This window comes from Solanum pennellii, chromosome 11 (assembly GCF_001406875.1).
Source record: "Solanum pennellii chromosome 11, SPENNV200".
Lineage (NCBI taxonomy): Eukaryota > Viridiplantae > Streptophyta > Magnoliopsida > Solanales > Solanaceae > Solanum > Solanum pennellii.
In genome coordinates, this window is record NC_028647.1 from 36334278 (window position 1) to 36346356 (window position 12079).

The 12079-nt window shown below is 37.0% G+C and overlaps 1 protein-coding gene across 1 annotated transcript; it reads left to right on the forward strand.

Moving 5' to 3' along the window:
- The first annotated feature begins 405 nt into the window (after window positions 1–405).
- On the forward strand, window positions 406–1701 carry LOC107003821. Its single transcript, XM_015202092.1, has 2 exons — window positions 406–1123; window positions 1559–1701. Exons 1-2 carry the CDS (start codon window positions 406–408, stop codon window positions 1699–1701), a joined length of 861 nt encoding a protein of 286 aa, XP_015057578.1.
- Window positions 1702–12079: the final 10378 nt, after the last annotated feature.

Below are 12079 nucleotides of genomic sequence, written 5' to 3' on the forward strand. Positions count from 1 at the left end.
CTTTATGCTTAAAGTCATGAACTAATATTGGCATAAAAGATCTCCATGAAGCTATACTTGTGTCAATTGCTTGTCTTATGCCAATAAAATGGCTAACAGTACATTGTCAAAAAGGGATGCATGGAAATGATTATAATATTATATTAAATAATTAAAATATTGGCTAATGGTTCATACATACCAAACTAAACATGAACGAATGTAAAATGGGCCTATGCCAATAAAGATGGTTGTCCAATTCTTTCCAAAATTGTTTAGCCAATAATAAATCATATGCCAGTAATATGTAGCCAAAATAAGGAAATGACATCACCAGTACTTCTAAAGTAATTCAATGAATCCATATTCAAGGGTATGCCATTCATTGGGACAACTCCCAATATGCTCTAAAAGAATGAACCATGAATGAATCTCCCAATTTACAATGGATCAAAGACCAATGAGGATCATCAGGAGTTCGTGGATGAGGTCCACAATATTTTGTGTTCCATGGGAGTTGATGAGGAGGCAAAGACTGAGTTGAGTGCATATCAGCTCAAGGATGTGGCACAGGTTTTGTACCGGATGTGGGCGGATGGCCGAGCACGAGGAGATGTCCGCATCACTTGGGATGTTCTCAAGACTTCCTTTCTGGAGAGGTTCTTTCCTAGAGAACAATGTGAATCCAAGGTTGAAGAGTTCATCAACCTGAGACAGGGAGGTACATCTGTCAAGGAGTATTCCTTGAAGTTTGTTAAACTTTCAAAGTATGCTTCTTCTCTGGTGGGAAATAGCAGGGATGAGATGAGCAAATTTGTGACTGGCGTGTCGGAAGATCTAGTAGAAGATTTTCGGGCAGCCATGTTGAATGACAACATGGATCTGGGCAGATTGATGGTGCATGCTCAGCGAGTGGAGGAGAGTCGCAATAAGAGGAGAGTTCATGAAGGCAAGAAGCCTAAGCCTGCGGATCATACTGGTTCTAGCTCGGGTAGGGTCTCATTTGGAGTCCACAACAGGACTAAGTTCAAGAGGAACTCAGGAAATCCAAGTCCTTCTAGGAATACTAATGCCAAGGAGGGAAATGATAGAAATGCCAAACGTGATAGAAAGTCGTGTTATAAGTGTGGTCGTTCGCATGGAGGTGAGTGTTTGGTAGGTACTAATGCCTGATATGGATGCACAAGAGTAGGCATATAGTCAGGGACTTCCCACATGTAAGAAATCAGGCCAGGACAGATGCTCAGCCTCAACCAAATCCTATTACTGCAGCTGAACCCCTTAAGAGAAACTAGTTCTATACGTTGAAAGGAAGAGAGGAACAAGAGAATTCTGTGGATGTGGATACTGGTAATTTGCTTGTCTTCTCCTTTCCTGTTTACACATTATTAGATCAATGATCTACCTTGTCTTTTGTTACTCCTTTAGTGGATAGTAAATTTGACTTACTTCCTGAGATCTTACATAAAACGTTTCTAGTAAATACTCCCATAGGAGACAGTGTTAGGGCCGAAGGGGTATGTAGAGAAATAAATGGCATAGTGGCAAGTCCCTTTGAAATTAAATTGCGCGTCATTAGGTTCAAATCTTAAGGCCAACAAGATGTTATCTAAGGGTCTGGTAGTTGATGAGAACCTTTCTTACGAAGAGGTTCCCATTGAAATTTTAGAGCACCAAGTGAAACGGTTGAGGAACAAGGAGGTTGCCACTGTAAGGGTATAGAGGAACCACCTTGTTGAGGGAGAAACGTGGAAGGCCGAGGCCGATACGAGATTCCTCTACCCTCATTTGTTCAGATCTTAAGGTTAGGTGTACTCTTCCTAGTCTGGTTTTGGTGTAAGAAACTCTAAGTTTAAGTGCATTGGTCGATTTGGTATTGTAAGTCCCTAATCGTATGTCTTATAATTGCACAACGTGAGTTAAAACAAAGTCATGTTTGCATTTCATGTTACTGATTTATATAGAGTTGACATGATTTTTGTGTTGCATGAGTTGTGATGTGCATTAAGTTAAGTGTGATTGAGAAAGAAAATCCTCAATCTCAAATATGAAGCTTCAGATAAGTTTGAATGTTATGCATCATCCAAATAAGTGTGAATCAGATATTCCCAAAAGAGAAAATTTTAAGCATGTTGAAGTAACTTTCAAAAATAACCCTCTTGGTGTTAAATTATGTGTAGTGTCATTCGGGGATGATGTTCCTAAAGGGGGGGGGATAATATAACATTCCGGCAAATTACATGTCTAGTGAACAGCCAATAGGTCTTTAAGAATGTGTATTGGGGGTACATAGGCGTCCCAATGCTCAATATTGAAAAATATTGGGCATTATATAAAAAAAATTGACTAAGGAGTGTTAGTCAATTTCTATATATACCCAAATAAGCATAACATGATCCAAGCTTGTTTGGAATTGTACCTGCAATGAAGACCCTAGGCTAAAATTATGAATTTCATCATGTAATGATTCTCAACCCAATTCATTAGGTACTAGGCATCCAAGTGTCAAGCCTAGCACCATAGCACATAACCATTTAAAATGATCATGTAAATTAAGTAGTGCTCAAGGACATAGTGAGGGTCCTTTGGACAATAAGTAAACATTACCAAATGAGCCATCAAGAATAATTAGTTAGGAAATCACAATAAACCCATGTGCAAGCACATAAGCAACATATTTGGAATCGGCCAAAGGAGGGGACCACCGTAACCAAATTTGGTTAGGGTAGTTAAAGGGCAGCATGTGCGGACGGGTCCCTTCATGTGGGGCCTAACTATCTAACCAAATATAGGATCTAAATATCCGTCATAAATAGCTAACTAACCTAGGACTAACCTAAATGGACCCACTAGTGCACCCAACAACCTAGGACTAAACCGGGTTGACACTAACCTAGTACTAGTTAAAGAGACTACCTAGTACCTAACCTAGGATGGTCCAAAAGGTTGGTTATGGTACTAACAACTTAGAGATGCTTTAGTAATTAACCAAGTTTACTTAATTAATTAATTTAGCAGCTTAATTATTTAATTTAAAAGAGCAAAACCGAAATCACAAAGCAATTTCCAGATTTCGGTTAAGACAAGAAAAAGACAACCTAGTAACTAACCTAAGATTGTCCAAAGGGTTCGTTATGGTCCGAATAACTTAGGGATACTTTAGTAATTAAACTAGGCTAGTTAATTAATTAATTAATCAGCTTAATTAATTAATTTAAAAGGGAAAAACCAAAATCACAAAGCAGTTTTCAGATTTCGGTTAAGACAAGAAAAAGACAACCTAGCACCTAATCTAGGATGGTTCAAAGGGTTCGTTATGGTTATAACGACTTAAATATAGTTTAGTAATTAACCTAGGTCACTTAATTAATTAAATTAGCCATTTAATTAATTAAATTAAATGGGTCAAACTGAAATTCTTACACTAACCTAGTATAACTCAAGAAACATCTTAGTACTTAACCTAGGATGGTCCAAAAGAGTTAGTTATGGTTCTAATGACTCAGGGTACTTTAGTAATAAACCTAGGTCCCTTAATTAATTAAATTATATATTTAATTAATTAATTTAAAGGGTTCAAAAACGAAATTCTTAGGAAAAATTTCAAAGTGGACTAAGTGTTGTGTTTTCCTAGTTCTAGTCAATCTAGGAGTGGATTTTTAGTAATTAATTTATTTATTTATTTATTTAACTTATTAAGCCTTAGTTGAATGAGTCAAGATCAGTTCCTAAACCTAAAACTCACTATCAGAACACTCAGGGAACACAACGCTAAAACAAACGAAAGAAAGAGGCGGAAAGTTCATAGACGTTCTAGGCGATTTCAATGGTTCTTCAAGGTTTCGTTCAAGGTAGTCTTCGTAGATTAAGTTCTACTTAAGGTATTGTTTTATCTCCTTGAATTATTTCTAGAAGAGTACTTTCCTTTGAAAGAATTCATGAGATCTCGAAAAGTAGGGTTGTTTCCCAAAGTTCTCGTCGAAGTTTCATTTTCCCTAGTATCCTTGTTACGATTTATATGTTGTTTAGATTAATCTTGATCATGTTTTTGGTATGTGGTGCTGGATGATATTAATATATGGGGTTCTTGATTAAATAATGTCGAATTAACCATGAATTGTACTCGTATGGCGTTAAGTTTCTTATGTGAATTTAAGAACAATGTAATGGCAAGTTATGTCCGAAAATGTTTAAGTGTTGATATTTTCGTCCGAATTCTAACTTGTTGTTAATGTTACTTTATGAAGCTGTTATATTCATCAAATGTTAATATGATGTTGTCCAAGATGTTTAAAAATGTTATGCTTAAAGTCATCAACTAAGATTGGCTTAAAAGATCTCCATCAAGCTATACTTGAGTCAATTGCCTGTCTTATGCAAATGAAATGGCTAACACTACATTGTCAAAAAGGGATGCATGGAAATGACTATAATATTATGTTAATTAATTAAAAGATTAACGGCTAATGGTTCATACATACCAAAATAAACATGAACGAATGTAAAATGGGCCTATGTAACAAAGATGGTTATGTAATCCTTTCTAAAATTGTTTAGCTAATATTAAATCATATCCCAATAATATGTAGCCAAAATAAGGGAATGACATCACCAGTACTTCTAAAGTAATTCAATGAATCTATATTCAAGGGTATGTCATTCATTGGGACAACTCCCAACATGCTCTAAAAGAATGAACCATGAACATATGTAACTCATTGAATGAAGTGCTCATCGTCCATAACGAAGCTATGAAGCTACTAAACGAAAGTAAGCAAGTAACGTGAGTAATAAAATAACTAAGAATGTCTATGTTAAGAAAGTTACCAGAATTAGGTGTTAAAAGAAGTGAGATAAGCCTCACTTACACCTAAGCTACTATGTTAAAAATACTCACGAATGAAGGTGTTGGAACATGTGAGACAGTCTCATCAACATCAAAGATGTTATGTAAGGACAATTCACATTTCATCAATGTAAAGAAAAGGATGACAAGTCATCAATAGAGTAAGTAAATCTCAATCGAGAAGCAAGCTTCCATAATGTTTGAGTGAACTCTATAAGATAAGAAGATAATGAAAGTTTGCAAAGCACCGATAGACTAGTTATGAGCATGTGCTTGCACGTGTAAGTATCATGAGACGAGGCTACCGCTGAGGTGGATAAGTAGTTTCTTTAAGTCCCTAGTCTTCGAACTATGTCTAGCCAACGTAGGAACTAGCCTATGGTTTCCAACTAAGAGAGCGAGGTATCTTCCGATATCACCTTGGCCACTAAGATCACCTCTTTTCTGTGTGGAGTAGACACTGGATTTCATGTTTAGCTAAAATGATCTATGTCGGGTAATGCTCAAAACATGTTTTTGGTTCACTATAGTCGTGAGCCACTCCTTTTTGGTGTGGAGTGAACACCTGAGATGGATTCACCTTAGCCGGGAATCAGCCCTTTTTGGTGTATGGCAAACACTGGATTTCATGAGTAGCTCACATGATCTAGATTCATTTTAATTGGTGAATCACCTTTTCTCGTTGTGGGGAAGACACTGGATTTCATGTTAGCTCCCATGATCTTACTCTAAAGATGTCTATATGAAATCAAGAAAGAATGATGATGGAACGTATGTTCAAAAGAGCTATGAAGAAGAGATTAAGAATGTCAATTGCCAATATCAATACTTATGAAGTTTCAGCAAATAATGGGCAATGACAAATAAGATTGGCTTATAATGACTTCTTATATGATGCCAATAAATGGAAGTAGAAACATAATGACAACTAAAAACCTCAAAACTTCCCTAACATGAAAGTAATGAAACAGATGGCATAGCCAACTGAGATTGTGTTATGAAATGTTAATGGATACATAGAGTAAGGAATGACTCATTGTAAGGTAGCGAAATCATTCCTTAGTCCTCGAGTTTCTTACTTGATTCATTGTGGGTACGGGACTACAATGAATCATTAACTTGTAAGTAAAACATAGGATCAAAGGAATCATTGAACTACACAACAACAAGATGAAAAAGATTGAAAAATAAACTAAGTGTCAGATTAGGATCTCCTGGGTTGGGCAACATCAAATTTTAAAATCTTTGCCGAGTTGTTCTAAAATTATGTTGGTGATACTAATGTCTTGTAATTATATAGAAAAAGAGTTGTATGCTTTGAATGAATTAAAATACATCATATTCAATCAAAAATTCACAATTAACGATTTAGGTAAGTCTAGTGATTATACTTTCCAGAAATGGCATGTTGTTTATGAAGAGCTTTCCTTGATCATGCATAGCCTTATGTGTATGTGTGCATACACCCATACTTAGTACAAGTGGTGTACTAACCCTATACAATTTACTATTTTTATAGGTGCAGGTCAGAGAGCATATTGAAGATTCATTGCAGCGGTTTGGACATTAGCATTTTCCAGACCATTTGGTAGGTCCTCTTGATTTCGAGGATGCTACAGTTTTAGTCTATCCTAGTAGTAAACATAGCTAGTTGATGTTGTCCCTAGAGTTTCGTTCATACTTTCATTTCGAAGCTTTGTAATAAGGATGTATTTGGCAAACTTAATTATGATATATTCATCTTCTATTTCGAATTGGTTCTTTATGATAGATGGTTGTTCTTTACTTTGAGCTTAGTATATGATGTAACTATGTAATAACTATATAAAGTCTATGTATACTTCATAAATTTAAAAAGTTTTAAATTTTCTGCTAAAATTAACCATATGAATGTGATGAATGCAAGAAGAGGCTTATCGGCGACCTCTGAGAGGTCAAGGACGCCGGATGCGATTTGTTTCTAGAATCCGGGTCGTGACAAACTTGGTATCAGAGCATGAGGTTAAATTACCTAGGAACTAAAGCTCAAAACAACCACGTTACGTATTTTCTAACTTATGGTTGTGAAGCACGCCACAATCATGACTTGGTGGCTACGCGATGATAGGAAATCTTCCCTTCTTCTACTCTTTATCGTGCAATGTAGAGTTGTGACATTTTTATGTCATTTTAAGGATCTAACTCACTTTTTGTGTATATTGATATACCGTGGTTTCACGGTATTTTTAATGGTTTTTCCTTATGTTTAGTGTGTGTCCAAAAGCCTTTTTGTATTGATTTTTATGTAAGTTTCTCTTTATTTGCAAGAAATCTGTCCAAAGATGAATGCGGAAGTTTTTGAGCAAGAAATGCAGAAAAGTTACCACCTATGGAGCTTATGATGGTCCGTCGAGCTTGCGACGGTTTGTAGGTGGCAACGTAGTGAAGCTGCTGAATGAAGATGGGGAAGTCTGACCAAGTGTGGAATTACGAAAGTTCATGACGGACCGTCATAGCCACGACGGTCCAACCTGCTGGTTCGTTGCAATGATCAGAGAGTAGTCCCAGTACCCAATTTCCAAGAAATTTTAAGTGTTATGGAACGGAGACCCTCGATGAACCGTCGTGCTTGGAACGGTCCCGTCATACCTGCCAATGAGGGTAATGAAGAGAGCAGCAGAAGAATTTGTGAAGTATGGGACGACGGAGGCCATGACGGCCCATCATGACCACGACGGTCCGTCACGAGGTCCGTCGACCCAGCCGCGTTTTGACAGATTTTTAGTAATTAGAGTCCTTCATTTATTAGGTTTTTGTTTTCTATAAATAGTTCGAAAAAACTCGTTTTTGGGGTTAGAATCTTTGTTAGTAGACTCTTTGATATTAGATTTCTTTTTATTGTTAGACTTTTGCAGAATCTTTAGTTCCCTTGTTCAAGTACTGAAGGATTAATTTCAACAACTGTTACACATTTTCTGGAATTGATTGTTGGTAATTTTGTTGATTAAACAAGTAAATTTCTGTATTTTATTCTTTCTTATCAACGTAAGTGCATGAATTTTTATATTAAATATATGAAAATTGTGATTATGACTATGGGTAACTAAAATCCATAACTAGGATTGTGGGAACCATGGGTGAATAATGAGGTAAAATCTAACTAAAATAATAATTCCAGAATTGTGTCTTGCATGTATTGATAATTCTTTCGTTTAGAAGTCTTTTTAACGGGTGGCCAACGTTAGAACTCGCTTTAATGCTACTTGCCAGACCAAAAAGGTAGATAATAGGAAAAGAATTATCAACATAGATTTAGTGTATACTATCTAATAGGCTAGTGTCGATTGGTACGAGGTAATAACTTAGTCAAATATCAAATAAATGCTTAATATGAGGTAAAGGTAAGGGTTAGTATAGCAACATACGTAGCCGAACCAAGGTGCGGAGTGAAATTTTCTAGATGCCGGACCAAGGATTTAGAAAGACATAACTTATCACTTTGCATGCAAGATATTAGGAAAGAATTGTTATAGTTAGAATTATCAAGTTAGGAACCTGTGGGGAACACTTAAACCCTAGTTACTTTTATTAATTGATTAAACTCCAAGAATTGAATCTGTTAGTTGTTTACTTTAATTTAGTTAGTTATTTTCATTAATTTAGAAATAACCACCCCCCCTTTATTGTCTTTTGTTTTCTAAGGAAATAATTGACTAAATAATAGTAATAATAGATTAAAGTTAAGTCTGAACTATTTTCCTCGTGAAACGATCCCAACCTCATTAGTTGGGTTCTTTACTTGATACGACCGCTTTACTTCTTATTTAAGAAGTTAAGTTTGAGCGTATCATATACGTGTAGAAAGATGAACACAAGGAGGAATGTTGTGAGAAGAGTTGAGGAAGAAGCTGCTCGAGGAAACCAAACTCCTCCTCAAGCCCCAACTGCTGGAATTCAAGTGTCGGTCAACCCAGCTGGGTTGACAGATGGTGAAGTGAGGGAAGTATTGTTGCATATGGCACAGGCCATCACCACTCAGGCTCAGGCCATCACCAATCAGGCTCAAGCCACAAGAGAGGGTGATCCCAGAGAGAACCCGCATGCTAGCACCATGGCTAGCAGGCTGAGGGACTTCACCAGAATGAATCCCCCAATTTACAACGGATCCAAGACCAATGAGGATCCTCAGGAGTTCGTGGATGAGGTCCACAAGATTTTGTGTGCCATGGGAGTTGATAAGGAGGCAAAGGCTGAGTTGACTGCATATCAGCTCAAGGATGTGGCACGGGTTTGGTACCGGATGTGGGCGGATGGCCGAGCATGAGGAGATGTCCCGATCACTTGGGATGTTCTCAAGACTGCCTTTCTGGAGAGGTTCTTTCCTAGAGAGCAATGTGAAGAAAAGGTTGAAGAGTTCATCAACCTGAGACAGGAAGGTACGTTTGTCAAGGAGTATTACTTGAAGTTTGTTAAACTTTCAAAGTATGCTTTTTCTCTAGTGGCAAATAGCAGGGATGAGATAAACAGATTTGTGACTGGCGTGTCGGAGGATATAGTAGAAGATTTTTGGTAATCCATGTTTCATGACAACATGGATCTGGGTAGATTGATGGTGCATGCTCAGCAAATGGAGGCGAATTGCAGTAAGAGGAGAGTTCATGAAGAAAAGAAGCCTAAGACTGCGGATCATACTGGTTCTAGCTCTGTTAGGGGCTCATTTGGAGTCCAAAATAGGCCTAAGTTTAAGTGGCACTCAGGAAATCCTACTCGTTCTAAGAATACTAATGCCAAGAGGGCAATGATAGAAATGCCCAGTGTGATAGCAAGTCGTGTGATAAGTGTGGTCGTTCGCATGGAGGTGCGTGTTTGGTAGGTACTAATGCCTGCTATGGATGCTGCAAGAGTGGGCATATAGTCAGAGACTGCCCACATGTAACAAATCAGGCTAGGACAAATGCTCAGCCTTGGAAAAATCCTAAGATGTAGTCGAACCCCCCAAGAGAATTCGGTTTTATATGTTGAAAGAAAGAGAGGAACAAGAGAAGTTCGCGGATGTGGATACTGGTAACTTGCTTATCCTGTCCTGTCCTGTTTATGCATTATTAGATCCAGGATCTACCTTGTCCATTGTTACTCCATTAGTGGCTAGTAAATATGACTTACTTCCTGAGATCTTACATGAACCTTTTCTAATAAGTATTCCCATAGGAGACAGTGTTAGGGCCGAAGTGGTATGTAGAGAAATAGATGGCATAGTGGCAAGTCCCTTTGAAATTAAGTTGGGCGTCATTAGGTTCAAATATTAAGGCCAACAAGATGTTATCTAAGAGACTAGGAGTCGATGAGAACCGTTCTTACGAAGAGGTTCCCGTTGAAATTTTAGAGCACCAAGTGAAACGGTTGAGGAACAAGGAGGTTGCCACTGTAAGGGTGTATGGAGGAACCACCTTGTTGAGGGAGCAACGTGGGAGGCCAAGGCCGATACGAGATCCCGCTATCCTCATTTGTTCAGTTCTTAAGGTTAGGTGTACTCTTCCTAAGTCTGGTTTTTGTTTAATATACTCTAAGTTTTAGTGCATTGGTCTATTTGGTGTTGTAAGTCCCTAATTGTATGTCTTATAATTGTACGACGTGAGTTAAAACGAAGTCATGTTTGCATTTCATGTTACTCTTTTTGTATAGCGTAGACATGATTTTTGAGTTGCATGAGTTGTGATGTGCATTAAGTTAACTGTGATTGAAAAGGAAATTCCTCAATCTCAAATATGAAGGTTCATATAAGCTTGCATGTTATGCATCGTCCAAATAAGTGTGAATCATATATTCACAAAAGAGAAAATTTTAAGCATGTTGAAGTAACTTCCGAAAATCACCCTCTTTGTGTTAAATGATGTGTAGTGTCATTCGGCGACAATATTCGTAAGGGAGGGATAATGTAACATTTCGAAAACTTAAATGTATAGTGAATAGCCAATAGGTCTTTAAGAATGCGTATTGGGGGTACATAGGCGTCCCAATGCCCAATAATGAAATAGAAAATTGCCTAAGGAGTATTAGTCAATTTCTATATATACCCAAATAAGCATAACATGATCCAAGCTTGTATAGAATTGTACCTGCAATGAAGACCCTAGGCTAAAATTATGAATTTCATCATGTATTGATTCTCAACCCAATTCATTAGGTACTGGGCATCCAAGTGTCAAGCCTAGCATCATACCACATAATCATTTAAAATGATCATGTAAATTAAGTAGTGCCCAAGGACATAATGAGGGTCCTTGGGATAATAAGTAAACATTCCCAAATGATACATAAAGAATAATTAGTTAGGAAAAAACAAATAATCCATGCAGAAGCACATGGGCAACACATGTGGGAATTGGCCAAAGGAGGGGACCACCCTAACCAAATTCGGTTAGCGTAGTTAAGGGGCAGCATGTGCAGACGGGTCCCTCATTGTGGGGCCTAACTACTTAACCAAATCTAGGATCTAACTATCTGTCCTAAATAGGTAACTAACCTACGACTAAATGAAATGGACCCATTAGTGCACCCGACAACTAAACCGGGTGACACTAAACTAGTACTAGTTAAAGTGACAACCTATTACCTAACCTAGGATGGTCCAAAAGGTTGGTTATGGTCCTAAAAACTTAGGTATACTTTATAAATTACCCTAGGTTACTTAATTAATTAATTTAGAATCTTAATTAATTAATTTAAAAGGGAAAACCCAAAATCACAAAGCAATTTCCAGATTTCGATTAAGACAAGAAAATGACAACCTAGTACCTAACCTAGGATTTTCCAAAGGGTTTCTTATGGTCCGAATAACTTAAGGATACTTTATTAATTATCCTAGTCTAATTAATTAATTAATTAATCAGCTTAATTAATTAATTTAAAAAGGCAAAACCAAAATCACAAAGCAGTTTCCAGATTTCGGTTAAGACAAGAAAAAAATACAACCTAGTACCTAACCTAGGATGGTTCAAAGGGTTAGTTATGGTTATAGAGAATTAATTATAATTTAGTAATTACCCTAGGTCACTTAATTAATTAAATTAACCATTTAAATAATTAAATTAAAGGGTTCAAACCGAAATTCGTACACTAACCTAGTATGACTCAAGAAACATCCTAGTACTTTACCTAGGATGGTCCAAAAGAGTTAGTTATGGTTCCAAGGACTTAGGGGTACTTTAGTGATTAACCTAGTTCCATTTATTAATTGAATTATACATTTAATTAATTAATTTAAAGGGATCAAAA

Coding starts and splice junctions, on each gene's coding strand:
- LOC107003821 (XM_015202092.1), top strand. CDS start 406: ATGAATCTCCCAATTTACAATGGATCAAAGACCAATGAGGATCATCAG. Junction 1,124..1,558: donor GTGTGGTCGTTCGCATGGAG/GTGAGTGTTTGG, acceptor GCGCGTCATTAG/GTTCAAATCTTAAGGCCAAC.